General features: G+C 47.7%; 1 protein-coding gene across 2 annotated transcripts; it reads right to left on the bottom strand.

The window, feature by feature from the left end:
* Nucleotides 1-500: 500 nt before the first annotated feature.
* CHRNA1 (cholinergic receptor nicotinic alpha 1 subunit) lies at nucleotides 501-10,760 on the bottom strand. Of its 2 annotated transcripts, none has more exons than XM_084289211.1 (11): nucleotides 10,682-10,760; nucleotides 9,977-10,153; nucleotides 8,281-8,426; nucleotides 8,114-8,158; nucleotides 7,585-7,694; nucleotides 7,192-7,387; nucleotides 6,531-6,768; nucleotides 5,156-5,379; nucleotides 3,791-4,030; nucleotides 1,781-1,941; nucleotides 501-1,390 (listed from the first exon to the last, which is right to left on the bottom strand). In XM_084289211.1, exons 1-10 carry the CDS (start codon nucleotides 10,743-10,745, stop codon nucleotides 1,810-1,812), a joined length of 1,572 nt encoding a protein of 523 aa, XP_084145337.1. In that variant the 5' UTR covers nucleotides 10,746-10,760; the 3' UTR covers nucleotides 501-1,390; nucleotides 1,781-1,809. The 2 variants fall into 2 exon arrangements, with proteins under 2 accessions (XP_084145337.1, XP_084145338.1); XM_084289212.1 differs by having other exon boundaries at nucleotides 501-1,266.
* Between the last annotated feature and the right edge of the window lie 8,511 nt (nucleotides 10,761-19,271).

Raw genomic sequence — 19,271 nt, 5'->3', positions numbered from 1 at the left:
CTTGATGTTTATTTTTAATGCGAAGATTCAGCCACAGGTTCCCCTAAGAGGATTGTCCTGCCACTTCAGTGCCAGTCACAGTCCCCCAGTTTAAGCATCACAGGCACCATTACAGGGCAGCTCAGCTCCTGGCAAGCTGTGAAATTGCTTGGCTCCATCCAAGAGCTGAGAACTTACTGAAGATAGGCAGAGCTGCAGCAGGCCCTCCATCTGCCAGCAGTCTTAGCCCAGCATACATCTTCAGCCACCAATTATGGGGTTGATGATCATCCAGGGAGACAAAGATTACCAACATCAAAACCATAAGAGCCAAGCAGAGCATTACAAGTGATTGACTGACCTGAAGAAACCCTTTGCTTTAGGCTTTAGGGCGAGTACTGCACCTCACCAAAACATTGCCCAAACCGCCCCACTGCAGTAACTGAACTATTACACAAGAGCCTAATTTTCCCCATAGTGTGTTTCAAATGCCCATCCTCTGCAAACATGACACATTCCTGTAGAACCTTAACATAAGTTATTTTATTAAACTCACAGCAAATTATTTACAGATGTTAGCAAAGCAGTCTTACTGGCTTGGGCAACCAGCTTGGAAAGATGAGTAACTTGTATTCTTTGCCCCACCTCTGCTTATTTATTTTTGAGAAGAATAGACAGCACTGCTGGAACTTCCACACTGTGTTATTGAAACAAACATAAGCTTGTTGCCTGGGTTGAATATTTACTGGAAAAAAACCAACAACCCTACAACATCAAAGGTCTTTGGACGAAAGTAGCACTACTCAGTTTTGTCACTAGAGTGAGCTGCTGCTCAACATTTGAAGAAAGCTTGGTTAATTCAGGCCATTTGAGGGTGGAGGTCCTATCATTTTGCCACATGGAGTAGAACCGGTATTCAAGCTTTCCATAGGAATATTCTTTGTGATGCTGTGTCTGACTTTGATGCTCGTGACATATTTCAGCAGAGCAGAGGACGGAGAGTTGTGTTTAAGATGTCACACTGAGCATTCTCATAATTTGAAGCTGCCCCCACAATTACTCATCACTCAAAATGGAGAGCAGACACCAAGGTGTGCTTGGTCTCTGTCTGTAGCTTATTTGGGTGGCCACAGAGCAGGACTCACTGATAGAAGAGGGTGAAAAATCCTCCTCTGCAAGTCCTTTATCGTGGGCCTGGATAGCAAATAAATACCTGCAAAAGCCAACTGGCTGCGGATCCTTCCCACAACAAGGAACATTCCCTCCTCTTTTCTGGACCAAGAGTTTCTGCAGGTAGAGTCACACACAACAGTTGTTTCAGGTTTGTATGTGAAAATCAAGTGCTTAACCAAGGATTTCGAGACATTTCTGCTGGTTACAGTCCACGTTACAAGGAGAGTCATTTGTGACACTGCCAATGCAAAAACCACAGAGCAGATATTGAAACCAACTTGGAAGCTAAAGCTGGATAAAGATTTATTGCTCAGCTAAAGCTTAGTACTGCTATTGATGTCACTTGAATTGTGTCTGTGGCTTACAAACTCAGACAGTCTTATTAATACCTTAACATTCCCAATAAATGGTAAAATGGACCAAAACCTGGCTGACAGCCATTCGGTCCAGCAGTAGCGCAAGTAAGTCTTTTTGGCAATGAAACGGCACCAAGCAGCAGCTCAGAAGTGCTAAGTATGGAGCCTTACATTTTATTATCCCTGCTCATTCCCAGGGGAACTGAGTCCTGCCTGTGAAGCTTCCAGGGGCTGGCCAGGTTTTGACGGTTAAGATGCTTTCAGATGCTTACCAGGGCAGCAAATAGTTTCCATCTGATGTTCATCCTTGCTGATTTAATTCAATCAGGCGACCAGCAAATACAGCTAACGTTCCAATAATACAAACTAGCATAAATATACCAAGGAGAAGATGATCGATCACCATTGCAACAAACTTCCACTCTTCTGCAGCCTGAGGAAGAAAGAAAGGAGATATTAAAATATCTGCAGAACCATATCTGCTATGGGCATTTTTGTAATTTACAGTCTTGAACAATGGAAAGACTCTTCAGTAAGATCCACTAGTATGCAAAAAATACTCATTTTCTTTGCAAAAGCAGCTCAGTGGTTCAGAAAGCCTGAGCTATCTAGAAATGCATGTTTCAAGACTAAATTATTAAAACAATTTGGTGAACAATTTCATTTTAAGAATGCTGGAAAGCCTAATTTTTAGTCAAATAGTTGCTTTTGAAAGAATACTTAAAAAGTAGGAAGCTAAACAATTAGTTCTACCGAACTGGCTTTTGTTTTCCTATTGTCTTGTCATTCTAATGGGATGCCTAAGCAATTATTCATTAGTTTAGCTCCAGCCCACTTCCCATGCCTACAATGCACTCCAAGGCCTGGGACAGCCTTCTCTGAAGCTCCCTTAGTCTTTTTCCCAGTCACAGATCATGGCACAAATCAGCAAAGAGCAGAGGGCAAGGCATGGAGCACAGCAGGACTGGGGGCTTGGCCTTCCCACCCTGAAACTCTGCCCTATGACCGAGGTGCCCTGGCCTAAGGCACACTCTCCTTTTGCCTCTGGTGCACCACAAGTAGAAGGGGCTGCTGGAACTCATCCAGAGGAGGACACTTATCAATACTGCTTCGAGGTGGTTCATAAGCAAATGCCATGATGTGACAAGCCTCCAGGAGCCACAGCCTGCAGTTTATTTTTGGAATTTGACTTTTGAAACCCTTTGGAAGTGGTGCCTAGATGACACAAACAGCTGGGCTCCACTTCCGAAGGGAGCACTTGCCAGTAACTGGAGACCCTCCTTGTAAGTACAGGAGGAAGCAGAGCCCAGAGGCACTGAAACCATGTCAGCCCTGCTGAAGGTAGCACTTTATCTGCCGAGGAGCCATTGGGAACACGAGACTGCAACCGGAGCCATCTCACACGCTCCTGGAATGTGGTCACAGGAACAAACACTGGGGTGTAAATTCTGCCCGAGTGGAGGAGAGGCCAAATTATTGTCCCCGAGAAGCCCCTCCCCATCTGCAGGTTAGCTGTCACCACTAGACATGAACTTCTCAGCAGGAAGCAGCTGATCATTTAGTAAGGTGAGGGATTGGTACTGAGTTACCTGTTCAAAAGCTGTGTGAGCTGCAAAAATTGAAATGGAAGAGGGGGTTAATTGCATTGGACATGCTAGAAGGAGGCAAAGTTAGGTTTTCCTGGGGAACGCTGCCATATGTGACTCTACACGCAGTTTTCCTTCCTTTGGCTTGCAATGTGGAAAAAGACAGTAATCAGAGTAGCTCATGATGTGTTTCTCTTGCAGGGACTACTTGTAGCATTCATGGATCAACAAAAAAAAATTATCAAAATGGGAATTATCACTTTGAAGTCACGTTGGCTTCTCAAAACTACATCTGAATTCTGCAGTTGGGCTTGCTTCCTGGCTTTTTAAGATTGCCTACCACAGGGGGAAGATGCCCAAGCCAGGGACAAGAGGAATGGTTCTTGGAATTGCTTACAGTTCTGGAATCTGTGTTGCTACTCACACTCCGGCTCTGTAGCTTCACATACCACATTAAGAAAACCATAGCACTGCTACTTTTTTTTGTTTGTTTTAACTGAGATTCAGTTGCCATCTGTGACTATTATCTGTCACTCCTCAATGAGTGAATCAAGGGCAGAAGACTGTCCCCTGATAAAGCCAAATCAGGGATTGGAGGTGTTTTTTTTTTTTTTTGTGAGTCATGGATATTTTGCCAAAAAATGAGATGTAGGAGTATGAAAGTAAGAAATGAATCATGCACAAAGAATGCCTTACATTACTGGATTCTTGGTCCGATTTCATCGTTTCCGCAATGTATTTGATTCCCTCTATAGCATTTTTCACATCTGGATTTTTGGTAAGTGGGGAGTAGAAGTTGACAGGCATAGGACCTGGCTTCCCAGAAATTTCAGAAATATCAATATCTTCTGCAAAAATCCTTTTGTCTGGTTTATCCCTGGATGGCCGTTTCATTGTAGAGAAAAACATGATGTTTGGGATTGTATCAATGAAGATCTGAAAACAAAGAGGCAGAAGAGGAACATTTCTGTTTGGAGGGGCTGCTTAGCAGATGCAGCTCTGCAATAAACAAAGGCGAGCTGCTCAGGTCGCAGATAACTTCCCGTCCTGGGCTCAGTAGAAATTCCGCTTTGGAGTATGTCACACCACATGCTGCATTCATATTGTATCTGTGTCATCCACAGGCCCATCACACGCTTTCTGGAAGTGATTTTGCATGGCTGTGTAGCCAGAAGAGGGTCTCCTGGCTACTTATGCCTGACTATTCCAACTGTTTGTTATTACAAGCCTTATAGGCACGTGTAATGTCCTTTGGTGTAAGGGGGCCTTGCTTCCAGATCAACTTTAAGCACACGCAGTGTTTGTCATTTGAAATCTCTCTTCTGCAGCATTTTTTGTGCTGCAGAACAAATCTGATGTAAGCTGTAGCCTTAAAAGGAAATCAGCAGAGCAACCTCCTGTTCATGTCATGGCTTAATATGAACCTAGGCAGGCTTATAAAAGATAAGAATAACTGGCTGGGTCCCCTTTGGTGCTGTCTGCCTGGCAAAGAGCTCGCAGTAATGGACACCCAATTATTTCTACAGCTCATGGTCACCATATAGGCCAGTGTGAAAACATCTTCCTTCCCAACTACTGGAAAAGTACAGAGGAGACCTTGGCTCTTGCTAAACCATCTTTTGCAGAACAGAAGGCAGAGCACAGCTATCCCTAGCAACCTTTGTGCTCCCAGTTCACATGATCTGATGGGCCTGGCCCCGGGCAGGCAGAAATAGATAATTAGACTATAGTAATGTCCCTCGAGCCCAGCTGGCCAGCTTTCTTCTCCCTGTACCCTAGCTGCCCATGCTTTGCCTCGTCCATTCCCTTCAGGACTTTACCCAGTGGGCAATTCTGTTACATAAAGGAGAAACTTGGCAGTCTCGTTGCCTTTACGCACAACTAAGTAGGAAACGCTGGCTCTTGTGCCTGGAGAGATCTAACACTATGCATCTACTTCCCTGATTCATGCTGACTTGTAGGAGAAAATCCGCCAAAACCAAACCAAACCAAAAAAAAACAACACAACACACACACAATGCTCTGTGGAAACCACAAAACATGCAAAAGCATCGAGCTCACCTTCCTGACCCAGTGCGGCATGGTGTGAGTACTTGGGGAGCGGTGGTGGGTGTTGATGACAATAACTGTAATGATGATTGAAGCGATGACAAACACCATGGTAAACAGCATGTATTTGCCTATCAGAGGCACTGCGCTGGAGGTGGAGGGAATCAGCTCCACAATGACCAGAAGGAACACAGTCAGAGACAGCAAGACAGAGATGCTGAGAGTCATTTTCTCACCTGCCATGCCAAAACACAAAACCAAACTAATTATAATAAAAAAACCAATACCACTGCTGTTCATATAATTCAGAACTGAGACTGTCAATTTGAGAAGTTCAGATGTGAATGATGGCTACCCACACACATGCATTTTCATGCACCTGGAACGCTATCTGCACTCCCAGCACCCAAAGTGGTAACGCTGCTGGCCAAACCCGACTGCCCCATACAGCCCCAGGCCCAGCAGTACAATGGAAGTCTCCAGACATGACTAGGCTGAGGTACAGGTGGTGGGTATGGAAAGCCTGCTTGCCAGGAGCACTTTATGAGCTGTGGGATTTGAATGATGAAATGCATGCACCTGATTAATGCCTGCTCCAGAGCCTCCTGGGGTCCACCTGCCTCAGCACAGCATGAGCCTGCCAGAGAGCGAGTGAGCAGACAAAAAAAAAAAAACCAAAAAAAAAAAAACCAGAGGTCAGCTGCTATGGGGGACATTACAGTACTTAGGATGTCAGAACTGAACCACAAATCATGATTCACACAGCTTTTTTCTATCCATTTCAACTTTCTGTAAAGTTGTCCACCCAAAGAACTTGTGTTGGAAGTCTTTCATAGGATGGTCTCTGAAATTAAGTGGTATGAGAAGCTGGGCAAGGCAGAACAAACAAAGCATGAGACATGGTAGCAGGGAAAAAGAGCTTTCTTCAGCAGAGCTGCTCAGCAGAGACAAAGCAGGCCAGAAGAGGCCAGAATTACTCTGTGTCAAACAAGCCAACGTGTGCACACAGATGGCAAGGTGGCTGCTCCAGCACAGTGCAGAGGGGCCTCAGGCCCCCCGCTTCCTCACACACTGTGCGATGTACAACCATACTAAAAGCCTGAGTGACAGAATAAGAAAATCGGCTATCCAAATCATTGTTTTGCAGAAGTGGACAGTTAATCAGTGTTTTCCATGGGAAATCAGCCTAATTTGTCCTTATTAATAGTTTCAGCTTTCAGAGCTTACCTTTTATTTGCAGAATGTTTAGACTTGTTATTTTGAGCTAAGACATCTGTTTAGCAAGCACTACCCCTTGGGTTGGGTGGTGGCTTCAGATGCTCAGAATTTCTCCAAAACTTGTTAGAAGAGCAATTTCTATGGCAGTAGAATGAATAAATTCACATACCTGAATCTGTGGGCAGATAAAAAACCAACCCAGTTAAAAATGAGAAAAGCAGGCAGGGAATGATGACATTGACGATGAAGTAGAGCGGCAGGCGCTGCATGAGGAAGTGGTATGTGATGTCCAGGTAGGGCGTGTCAGGGCAGCAAGCGTAGTAAACCCAGTGCTTCCAGCCCCGGTAGTCCTTCATCACCCACTCACCGCTCTCCATGAAGTTACTCAGGTCAGGACGATCACTCTCCTGACAGAAAATAGAGTATTAGATGTTCTGAACAAAACCCAACTTGGCAGTCACTCAGGAACAGAATTTCTAATAAGTCAGGCACTTTATGCGTCTTTGTAAGCAAAGCAACCACTCTTAATTTATGTGATTTTGCCTTAGAACATCATCCTTTGCACAGAGTTCAACTTAATGTTTTAAAGAAGGAATCAGAGACAGTCCACTGAAGGGAAATTTGGGGAGGACATGGGAAATAAGCACATTCGGAATTTGGTAAGTCAAACTTGGACAATTTTTGTGATTGATCTACAAATGGGGCTTCTGTATTATACAGGTAGTGTATGCTTGTTTTTCAGTCAGTTATTTTCCATTCTAAACCTGAGATTTCTCTACGAAAGTACCCAGGTCTTTATTGCTTTTCCCAGTTACCAAACTGTTGCTTACCGGGTTAATAACCACCACCGTACCATCATATGTCCAAGTTCCCAGCTTCATGCTGCAGTTCTGCTGGTCGAACGGGAAGTGCGTGACTATAATTTCACAGTAACTTTTAAAAATGGCAGGAGGTGTCCAGGTGATCTTCCCCGTGTGTTCCAGAAGGACTTTGGTGTATTTAACAATGGCAAAATCACCATCTGCACTGTGAAAGGAAGGATGTTAGCGGCTACCCAGTGGCCTGGGAGCAGCCTAGCTGCGTAAAGCAGTTGGTGCTCAGCCTCTGGTCCCTGCAGCAGGATGGGGTTGCTATGGGACAGCATTAGAAAGCAGACACGCTCTCCTGTCTCAGTTTCCATAAAGGTGACACTGGACAGGGATGTCCCTTCCTAAGCTGCTTACTTGTTGTAAAGGACAAGGTCTGGGCGCCAGATGTCATCTGACGGGATGCGGATTTGTTTCACACCACCGTAGTCTTCTGGATTCCACTTCAGGTTGACATCTGTCCATTGCTGCGGAGGGAGGAGTTCAGCCAGGGAGAACCTCTCCCAGCACTGCTCAATACTTCCTAGAAACACCCATCTCCCTAGCTTTGGGTTATGCATGAAAGCATCGACACATATTACTATGCCCCTAGCTAATTCATTTTTTTTTTAAACATTAACTTCAATATTGGTTTAAGACACTTAATCCAAAATAAATATACCCAAAGCCTACTGTCTGAATTGCTATCAGAGAAGGAACATAAAGGTGCAGTATTATTTTCTTAAGGCCACTAGCATCTGAAGCTTTTTGTTCTTGAGGCCCCAGAATGAAGAAATACTCCACCAGCTGATCCATTGGTTCAAGCTGCCCCCAAAAGTAGTTCATCCCTGGCTGTGTCTAGCATATTTATTTGAACAGGACAGAATAGTTAGCAATATTTAGTTACCTGCTTCAGGCGGACATTGGTTGTTACGATCTGATTTACTTCATCCTTAAAAAATAGAAAGAAAGAAAAGGAGACACCAGCAGCACACATCAGGATTAGAGGAGAAGGGAAGCCATGCCATTTGGCAATACCCTGTCAACCAGTGTTGACGCATGCCCACACCATACCACATTAATAAGCTGGATGAGCTGCAGCCCAACCGTGACGACAACAGCATCCCGGTGGTCCTCCACAGGCCGCACAACCTTGTTGTAGTCCCTGAACAGGTCCTCGACGAGGCGCGTCTCATGCTCATAGCACAGGGCCAGCCCAGCTGCGAAGGGCAGGGAGGTGTCAGTGGGATGGGGACATGCTGAGGGGCCAGGCACAGGGCAAGTGCCACCAGCAGCTGGTCCCTGCGGCTGGCCAGCACTGAGCCTGCCCTGTGGCTCCTCTCTCAGTTCACCTGCGTGCTGCAAATGCCACCAGCAGGGACAATTCCTTGTCTGATCTGCAGGTCAGATCAGGATGAAGGCAGAAAGAGTTGCCAACACGTAGATGAGCAAAAACAAATGGCCGTGACTGTGGAAGTCAGACTGAGCATTAGGAATCCCCTGCAGGCTCTCCCAACCCATGGCTGTGGTAGAGCTCAGTATTTCTGGGCAGTTTAACACAGAAAATGCCCATCATCAGCGATTTCTTATGTTGCTGCCCTGTCTGCCTTCGATTCTATGGTCCTGCCAGTAATAGTAGTGTTAAACAGGACCAACCTCAGTCATTTGGGTGAAAGCAATGTCCAGGTTCGTCCACCTGAGGCCTACACACAGCCAGCTCTTTCTGATGCCGGGAGTCACTCTGGCAGCACCCAGGAGGGCAGAGAAGGAGGCAGTTCACAAATTGTGCTTATATTTCTATGTCCCGTGCTCCCTTGTCTGCCGAGCCACCTACTCCTCTTAACAGCAGCAAGAGGCGGTGGAGAACAGCTGAGCTTCACCACAAGCACACTTGGAAGATCTCTCCCTTGCCTTTTTGCCTCTCAGTTGGGATCCTGGGCCATTGAATTCAACAAGAATTTTGCCGCTGACTCCAGACTAAGCCAGGATTTCCCCATATTTCCTAACTGCCTTTTCACCAGGTCCTGTCATGCAGCTGAGCTGAGATGCCAAGGATTCTGTCTCAGCCTTGTCCTGTCACCAGACCTTATTAAAATACCCGAGTGTCATTGCAAAAACCCCATGCGTGGACTGCGCAGCCGGGCACTGCTCGCTTCCCGACGGCTGCTTTCTCTTCCTACGCTGTGATCATCGAGTGTCACAGCTAGGTTAAGCATTTTGCCATGCTTTATTAACCCAACTAAAATCCTTCACACTATTAGCTTCTGAGGGGCTTGGTAGGAATTTGGAATACTTCCTGATTTTGGTGAAAAAGGTTTAGGATCACAAAATCCTTATTCTTTCAAAGGATGATTTATGGAGAATTATCCTGGTACAACATACCCAGCTGCAAAACAGTTCTGTATCCTTGACAGTAGTCCTGAAACTGGTGAAATTCTACATTTCAAGCCATGTTTGCTAGACCCTCTCATTAATTTGGAAATAAATTTAGCACTAGAATAAATAAGAGCATGGCAAACACACAGAGAGGAAAAAAACTAAACACAAACTTTTCACTTCAGACTATCTGAGGGCTGAAATTAGAAATGTTTTAGCTGCTATCAGAGCATGCCAAAGCTCTTATTTGAGTGATACGGCATGTCATAAAACCTCCCTCTGGGCAGTCTGCTCCCAGAACACGCGCTTTTATAGCAATACGCACACAAAGCCATGCTCCCACACCCTCCCAAAGGACCAAGCCCAAGACAATCACTGAACCACGCTCGTTTACCTGCGGAGAAGACCAGGAGGAGCACACGACAGACCTCCATCACCTGAGCTCCCTCCTGCTGCAGCCCCACAGAGCCTGGAGCACACGCAGTGCCTTTAACATCTCCCCGGGGGGGCTGGACAGCCTCCTGCCAAGAGGCTGGAGTGATATAGCCACCGAGGTGTTGCCTTACACCACCTGTTTTGGGGAATGACAGCTGAGGGCCACCACACCGGCTGGGGAATGGGAGCACAATGTGTTTCACTGGTCAAGTATCTTCTACTGTTTACAGAAGGCCATATTTTCTAAGTGGCACTGTGATTTGTGTTTAATAAATAAGAAAGGATTGTCTGTAATGTAGCAGGGCATCACAGCAAGACTGCAGAACCTTCCCAAACTGGAGATCAGGCCACGTGTGCACCACCCTCTGACTGGAGCGGCTTGCCAGATTAGGGATTTTATTTCTCCCAGGGAAAACAGCTCGGTCACTTATTTCTGATGTACCCTCATTGGCATACAGGCTGAACTCTGGGAATTGGGCTGCTGTTCCTTTTGCTTCACGGGTGGATCTTTGAAGATAGGAAAAAAATACATTCAAGAGAGATCCATCACCTTGAACCTACTGGGATGTTCAGAAGGTACTGGGTAGTGTCCCTACCCTGACAGCTAACCTAAATAACCTGCAGAAAAAAGGGAAAGCCTTCCCATGGATAAGGCTTACTGAACTGTGGAGAGGCAAATGGTAGGGATATGTTTCCATATCTCCAGTCTCCACAGGATTGGTTTCCATGGCAGGGCAGATCCAGTGGATTCCTCCAGGGCATGCTGATGCCTGCTTATTAGCACCATAAATCACCTGGAAAAGTGGTGAAGAGTGAGGTGTTTGGTAATTACAGTGGGATATTTAGGCAAGTAAAGACAAAGACCATCTCTCAATAATTATATAAACAAGTATATATGTATAAAATAAACAGTGACTTCCTCTGAGCTCACTGATGTCACATAGGATCAAAACCACGAGACGGACAGTTCTGTGAAAGCTCAGTGCTCAGCTGACTGAGAAAAGCCAGCCTCTTGGTTCCTAGGAAAGGAGAGGAAGCAACAAGGCCAGACCATGTTGCTATAAATCCATGGTGCCCTGAGCGCTGCTTGCAGTTCTGGTCCTCTGGTTTCAAGGAGAGATTTGGAAAAGACACAGGAGAAAACTGCAAAGACATCCAAGGTAGAGAATGGCTTCTGTACCAAGAACAAATAGATAAGAGTACGGCCCCCCAGCTAGAAGAGAAACCAGAGGGAGAAAGGGCTTTGGGCAGGGTTTGTAAAACGGTCTGGAGAAGACCAAAAACTACAGCTAGATCAATTAGCTTCACACTACTAAATACAGAAGCGATTCCTGTCACAGAAGCCCCATTGTCACAAGGCACAGGGGGCTGGCACTGCATCCCGGGGAGTGCTGCTGGATGCAAAAAAGTGCTTCTCCCTAGGCACCTGCTGTTCAGAGACAGGCTGCTGGTCTGGATGGCCAACACAGCCACCTGTACGCAGCGCTCTGAATGTCCTTTTCTGGAAAACATTCCCCACAAAGAGCTTTCCTCGCTTCGCCTCTGGGTGACACCAGCTGCACTTTGTATGTCTTACCGACGTCCTTTGTGCTGCCTGTCAGCTGCTTCAGTGCTTCATGATGGATGCCTTAATTTTATCTTGTTTTATTTGCATTTGTACTTCTTTTTAAATCACCCCCCTCGTCCACTCTCCTCCGCTAACCCGGCACCCAGCCCCCAGGTTTACATTTATCCTCCAGCAACATCCCTCCGTCCACATAGCTCGGCAGAGCTCATGTTGCAGCCGGCAGCTCCCATTGTCCCTGCGCTCTCATTTCAAAGGGGCGGCTGGCTGCTCCCCAGCCTTGCCCAGGGCCAGCAGCTGCTGCACAGCCAGCCACAGGCATGGCTGTGACGCCAACAACGCCCTTGGGTCCCATGGGCTCCATAACGCAGTCCCTGCGTGCAACACAGCGCAGGCTCCTGAGCAGATGCAGGAGAGCAAAACCACTGCCTCCAGCAAATGGTAGCTGTTGGGTGACACAGGCTCGTGTCCCTTGAAAAGGCCTGGCTGTCCACAACAAGCAGGATGGAGAAACTGCAATACTTTATTTAAAATCTTCAGATTATTTATATATAATTCCCACAGAGAAAAGCCTTTTCACATATGTTTAACTCCAAGGTTTCTGGCACAGTTTGTGAAGACCTCCCCAGATCCCAGGCAAGCACAATGCTAGGGCAGAACAGGTTGCACTTACATAGGTTAAAAACAACTCAAAAAACAAACAAAAAAACCCACAACTCCCTGCTAACCAAATTCAGGATATTGCTTCTATAATTCGCACATCAGGAACAAGCTCTGCAAAGGGATGCTGCCCACACTAGCCTGAAGGAAGCCAGCCATGAACAAGCACCACTGCAGATAAGTCTTTTTGGCAGGGTGACACCACACAGCCCCATTACAAGTGAGCACAATGCCAAGTGCTTCTGACAGCGAGGAACAAGATTTTGACTGAAATATTTGTCATGATTTACAAGCACAAATGCAATTCCTGACTAGAGTGGGGGAAAGAGCAGGTGCAGGGGGCTCTGATGTCTGCAGGGGCCATGCAGGGGAAGTGGGAGCGAAGCTAACAAAGAGAACAGAGATCACCTTGAACAATGCTGCCACTAATGGGGTGCTTACACGCCTGTTCCCCACTCTGCCTACCCCATTTTGTGGTGCCTTCGTTCATTTACCCCTTTGCAGAGGGTAAAGCCACCTGCACCTCAGCCATCCCTTGGGGGTACGCGTATTGCCACGTGGGGAGCTCAGCTGCTCATCAAGATAGACTTGTTTCGAATTCCACTTGGTGGATGTTACAGCAGGGAGAGTAAGGGCATAACAGCTGAAAATATTAGCAGTGTGTATTCACAGAATCACAGAACTGTCTAGGTTGGAAGAGACCTCAAGATCATTGAGTACAACCTCTGACCTAACACTAACAAGTCCTCCACTAAACCATATCGCTAAGTTCAACATCTAAATGTCTTTTAAAGACCTCCAGGGATGGTGACTCCACCACTTCCCTGGGCAGCCCATTCCAATGCCTCACAACCCTCTCAGTAAAAAATCCCCCCCCACACTAAAAAATTCTCTGTTCAGCCAGGCCGGTCTTCTTCCCTGCCGGCTTGTCTTTGGGCATGTGGGGACAGACTGCTCCTGCGCCATTAAGATTTCCCTCTTGAAGAGCACCCAGCCTTCCTGGACTCCTCCGCCCTTCAGAACCATCTCCCAAGGGACTCTACCAACCAGTGTCCTGAACAGTTCAAAGTCAGCCCTTTGGAAGTCCAATACAGTGGTTTTACTGGTCCTTTTCCTGGCTTCTCCAAGAATGGAGAACTCTACCATTTCATGGTCACTCTGCCCAAGACAGTTTCCAACCACCACATCTCCCACCAGTCCTTCTCTGTTTGTGAAGAGAAGGTCTAGCGGGGCACCTCCCCTGGTAGGCTCACTGACCAGCTGTGTCAGGAAGCTATCTTCCAAGCTCTCCAGAAACCTCCTAGACTGCTTTCTCTGGGCTGTGTTGTGCTTCCAGGATATACCTGGGAAGTTGAAGTCCCCCACGAGAACAAGCACTGATGATTTTGCAACATTTGTCAACTACCTGTAGAACTCCTCATCAGTCTCCTCATCCTGGTTTGGCGGTCTATAACAGACCCCCACCAGGATGCTTGCCTTGTTGGCCTTCCCGCTGATCCTAACCCACAGGGACTCAACCTTATCATTCCCAGCCTCAAGTTCCACAACATCAAAACTCTCTCTGATATAGACCCACACCACCACCCCTTCTGTGCTGCCTGTCCCTTCTGAAGAGCCTATAGCCAGACATTGCAGCACTCCAGTCATGAGAGTGGTCCCACCACATTTCTGTGATGGCAACCAAGTCATAGCCTGCCTGCCACATGATGGCTTCCAGCTCCTCCTGTTTGTTAGCCATGCTGCATGCATTAGTGTAGATACACTTCAGTTGGGCCATTGCCTTCTCTCCCAGCCTTGCCATTGTTCCCCCTGGCACAGCTCCAACAAGCCTTGTTTCAGCCGTTCCCCTTCTTACCTAGTTTAAAGCCCTCTCAACAAGCCCCGCCAGCTCCTGGTCCAGGATCCGTTTTCCCCTTAGAGATGGCTCATCTGCGGCCATCAGGCTGGGTGCAGAGTAGAGCGCCCCATGGTCAAAAAAACAAAATTTCTATGTTGGTACCAGCCTCTGAGCCATGTGTTTCTCAGGTGGGCTTTCCATGTCCTCTCTGTACCCCTCCTTGCCACCGTAGGGAGGGACGAAAACACCACCTGTACTCCCGCTCCATCCACTAACCATCCCAGTCCCCTAACGTCCCGTTTGATGGTCTTCAGGCTTCTCTCTTCAATGTCATCACTTGCAGCCTGGACTATTAAAAGAGGACAATAGTCAGAGGGGCGAACCAGGTTGGGAAGCTTTCTGGCAAAGTCCCTGACCCTGGCCCCAGGGAGGCAGCAGACTTCCCTATGGGAAGGGTCAGGCTGACAAATAGGGCCCTCTGTTCCCCTGAGAAGGGAGTTGCCCACATCACCCTTCTTTCAGTCCTGGTGGAGGCAGTCCTGAGGTGTGGAGTCGACTTCCTCGCCCTAGGCATCCTCCTGGGTAGACTTACTACCTCTTCCTCAGCTACCTGTCTCTCTCAGCAGTTTTGAGCGGGCAGTCGGTCTGGGTGCGCACAGACTTCCTGGAGAGCGCTGTGCCTGGTGTACACCATTGCAGCTGAGCTAGCGCTAGACCGCCGTTAGAGGAGGTGTTCGTATGGGCGGGGGGGAGCGCTCTGCCCTCTCTGCTCGCCCTAACTGCCGTGCCATGCCCTAATGACTGCGCCCCGCCCTAACTGCTGTGCCCCGCCCTGCCGTGCCACGCCCTAACTGCCGCACCACACCCTAACTGCCAGTCCTGGTCACTGTGCTCCTGCTCACTCGCGCTCCCTAGGGGCGGCTTTTGAACGGCCGGGGAGGGGGCCCTGCTGGCTCCGCCTACGCCTCCTTCTCGCCTCGTTCCCCTCCCTCACGAGGGCTGCCGGGTCCTGGCGGCTCCCTTGAGTGGGCTCGGTGCCAGAAAAATTAGCCCTGCCAGTCCAATCCCCTGCTCTGCTGCAGAACGCGTCTGCCCCAGAGCTGATTGCCTCGGAAGTAGCAATAATATAGTAAATAATATATATATATAATTTTAAGCTTGTGAATGCAGTAGATGCAGATTATAATACAGTTTGGCATCTTAAGAGCGGCATTGCTGGTGACAGCAGCTCATGGCCACGCTGGACAGGAGAAGGCAGCTGTCTGGACATCATGTGGACTGGCCACGTGCTGGTTACCCCTCCAGCTACACGCAGCAGGGCACGCATCCCGCTGGGAGCCACCTCCCACAGCCAGCCACTGCTCACAGTCACCACCAGATCACAACAGGTGAGCAACAAGGGGCGATGGACACAGCACCGCATTTCAGAGACCGCTGTTGGGAGCCATCTCTTGGCAGAGCACAAAAGGAATAGATATTTTCAGCACATTCAAGGAATTAGCAAATCCAGAGATCCTAACGGACTGTACTTCTCCCGCTTAGCCCAGTGCACATAAGAACATGCTAAGCATTTGTAGACATCATCTTGAATTGGCATGTAGGATTTAATCTACAATTTTAAAGATAAAGTTGTAGCTTTCCATACTGAGCCATCCTGCAGATGTATTTTATTCCCGGTGATGTTCGTGGCAATTTGTTTTCAGCATTTCTTTTGTTTTCTACTGCCCAAGCCCAAAGAATTAAAATACCAAGAACTCGGGTCAAAAGCATGGTTGTAACCTCTGTGGTTACAGAACTGACATGTTGCAGCACAGACACAGTGCACGTTTACCTCATCAGAAAGAAGCATGCTTCTGGAAAGAGTGCTGTGAGGACAGCAAAGGGCTGACACGTCCCCTCACAATGACCTTCCTGCACTGCAGAGCTCCTCAGACACTGCTGGTGTGCTTAGGGAAATCTCAGTTATGCTTGGATGGGGTTGGGCCACACCTGTATGAAAATTATTAAAGTCCCTGCCCCTCCCCAGAAGGGCAAATCTCTCTCTGGAAGCCTCCTACATCTCTGGAAAATGCACTCGGCCTGACACAAACCACCACTACTGCCTGTTACTGCAGAAAGGTCCCATGCAAGAGACTTGTTCTAGGGAGATAAATACAGAGCAAAAAAGCAATCAGATCTGAACTGTTACTCTATGACTGAAGCAGGAAGTCCCTCACCCCTCTGACCAGAAGCTCTGTTCCTCCAGTGCCCAGACAAACATCATGCAGCTGTACAGGCTAGGCCAGTGAGGCAGAAAACACCCAGGCTTCACTCGATTTAGACACATTCAGATCACTGTGACAAACCGGTGCCAAGCCAAGCTCAGCACCCCCAAAGCCATCCCTGGGGCTTGTTCTGAGCTTCACCCTTAGCCACCAAGCAGAAGTTCTCTCTCTGCAGGCATAGAAAACCCTGCAAGGCACAGAAGTGACAGATGAAAGTAAAATTGGCCAGAGAGTGTCCCAGGGCTGACCTGGGGGCCCAGTGGGCACTGCCAGCCCTGTCATGTGCTGACCAGGCTGTCACCTAGGCAAGGGTTAATCAAGCGTTGGGCACCCAAGGGCTCTCTGAGATGCATCTGCCTCAGGATATGGCCTTGTATCATTATATTATGTTGTGGGTACATATCTGATGCAAATTTGCTTTTATAGTACAAAGCTGAGTTACTACAAGTGTCGAAAGCAGAGCTTGGCACTGCATGACTTCTGGAAATGCATCTACCATCTTACCTGCATGCCACTGCATACAGAAGCTTTCACAAGAAAGGCAGCATTTGGCCTGAAGGAGCTCTCTGGATCCTCACATTTACATGTTTAAATACACATCTGTTTTAAAATAAGGATTGATTCTCTGTTGGAGTAACTGCAGTGCAGACCATTCACTTACAGCACTACACAAAAGCAAGCTGCTTGTTCAGCTCCTGTGGGACCTGACACATTTTGGCCTGTATGCTGTATTTCAGAGTTTTCCTAGAGACATTTTTGGGGAGCTCCCCTGAGCAGCCAGTGGAAAGGAGAACTGGCAGTGTGGGAAGCACGTTTCACTGCTTAGCTCCTTCTTTTACCCAGTCCACCAGAAAGTCACATCATCCCAGCTCGTCACTGACATAAGCTCTTCTGAGTGCAGGCCCACAAGGACAGCATTGGCCACAACCATTCCTACCAGTGCCATCCCTATCAAGCACAGAAGCAGCTGGCTACTGGAGCACCCCACAGCACGTACCCCACACGGCCAGCTCCATCTCGGAGCATGGAGGTGCCCTGGAGGTCTGCATGCCACAGAGTGCTCGCACACCACAGCCAGAGCCATTCCCATCACTCCTGGGAAAAGCAAAACAGGATAAAATTTACGACCTTGCAAAACACCTCCATGAGCCTGTGGGAGCCCCAAGGCACCTTGTTTTGTGCTAGCAAGTCTTTCATGGCCAGTGTTAGCTGAGTAAACACCGTGCAAAGCGAGTCTATTTTATTTTGAGTTCTGAAACTACCTGGCAGAGCACTCTCCCTTCTCGCACCGGGCTCCCCCTCCCCAAGCCCTTGCTGGTCCCAGAAAGCACGTAGGAGGGATATCTGCAAAGCATTCATCTCACCTACGGCTACGGGTGAAGGCAGCACCCCCTTCATGGCAGCATTTGGGGCAGGAGGTTTGGTTCCCAGGGGCTAAGCCCTGCTCCTTCCCATGGCAGGCCTGCCTTTGTGGGGTGTACTTCGACAGCCACTGACTCCGTGCCAAAATACGCACTTTTATTGCTTACCTTGGGATCTTTGCCAGTACTCACACAGCTTTTTGCTGGTAATGAATGGAAAATACTGGCTTCTGTGGTTCCTGTTGTGCAGCTCTCACCTGCCACGCTCCAAGTTTATTTTGCCCCCTTGCAGGCTGCAAGCTCTTTGCCACATTTGTCCTCTGCATTGGCCAACAGTGAGCTTACAGGTTGTGTTTATAACTGAAGAGGGGAAAAAATACTCTCTACTGAAGAAATGCTTTCAAACAGGTAGCCAAAGGATTAAAAAAATAACAACACCGTGCTGGAATACAGGCTGCACTGAGCGGTGGCTGCAAGGCCCGGCAGCCCCATGTGTGAAGCAGGAGCCAGGAGGTCACTTCCACTCTGTGAAGTCCACGCTGACTCTGTGTTTGGGAGTGCACATGAAGCCAAATTCCTGATTTCCCTGCTTGTTAGTATTTGGGATTTGACAGAAGTTCAAAACCTCACATTCAAGACGGTTGGGGAAATAGTACACACAAAACAGCACAGGGAGCAATGGAAGTGTAACATAAACAATGCAGGAGCTAAAGCAGCACAAGAGAAACTGGCATTGAAACAAAGAGGTTTTACCGGTCTGAATAATGTCTATTTTTCAGATTAGCCTAACTGGGAAGTTTGTCTACCTAGGAGACAATGGCTGCATCCAAGGCACTTTCTGTAAAGACTTGGTGGTCTCTCTCTACTTTCTCCTCCTCCTGCACCCTCTCCACGCACAGGTGAGCGACGCTCGGTGACAGACACTGGGAAGGATGTGGCCATGACAGCACTGAGGGCCTCATTCTTCTGGCTGCTTTCAGCACACTCACATGCCAGTGTAATGAGGGGGAAAAAGGAAAAAAGTCATTGATTATTACTCAGGCCACGGTGCAGAGAGTCCAAGAGAAGACAGCGTCTGTCCTGGTTCTTATTGTATTTCTTCACGTAAATAGAAGCAGACAAAGAAACAAAGGTGGCTTCTCTGACTAGAGCCCAGCAAGCAGTAGCAGTTCAGCTAGGCCGAGGCTCGCTGATGAAGTTGCTCAGTAATAGAAGACTTGGGGGTAGATGTCACAGCAGAACAGTTTCATGCTAAATTCTTCTGGGCTTAGTGAGTGATCTTCCCAGTGAGAGCTACAATACACCACCATACGAATAACAATGAAAAAAAAAAGAAAAGAAAAGAAAAGAAAAAGGTAATTTTGATAATTTGGACTGTCCTATTTGCATTACTGATGCAGCCTGGAAAAAGAAGCAGAGAAGCAGCTCAAATTTCAAATTCTAAAATTCATAGTGAGAACAACAAACTGCAGGCAATATAGCTCTTGAAAATGAATCCTGGTTGGCTGCTAAACGTATTTTTCAAAACAATGCCTAATTGCCTCAGGAAATACATTAATCAAAGTGTC

Source organism: Netta rufina, assembly GCF_964035555.1.
Source record: "Netta rufina genome assembly, chromosome: 6".
Classification (NCBI taxonomy): domain Eukaryota; kingdom Metazoa; phylum Chordata; class Aves; order Anseriformes; family Anatidae; genus Netta; species Netta rufina.
The sequence above is the reverse complement of the archived record's forward strand: the minus strand, read 5'-3'. Positions and strand labels throughout refer to the sequence as shown.

What these genes read in the sequence shown, in the direction of transcription:
- CHRNA1 (XM_084289211.1), bottom strand. Translation starts at nt 10,745, where the DNA reads ATGGAAACCAATCCTGTGGAGACTGGAGATATGGAAACATATCCCTAC. An exon ending in GACCTTGTCCTTTACAACAA is followed by an intron (nt 7,388 to 7,584) that starts GTAAGCAGCTTA and finishes TTCCTTTCACAG; the next exon opens with TGCAGATGGTGATTTTGCCA. An exon ending in CGGACCAAGAATCCAGTAAT is followed by an intron (nt 1,942 to 3,790) that starts GTAAGGCATTCT and finishes TTTCTTCCTCAG; the next exon opens with GCTGCAGAAGAGTGGAAGTT.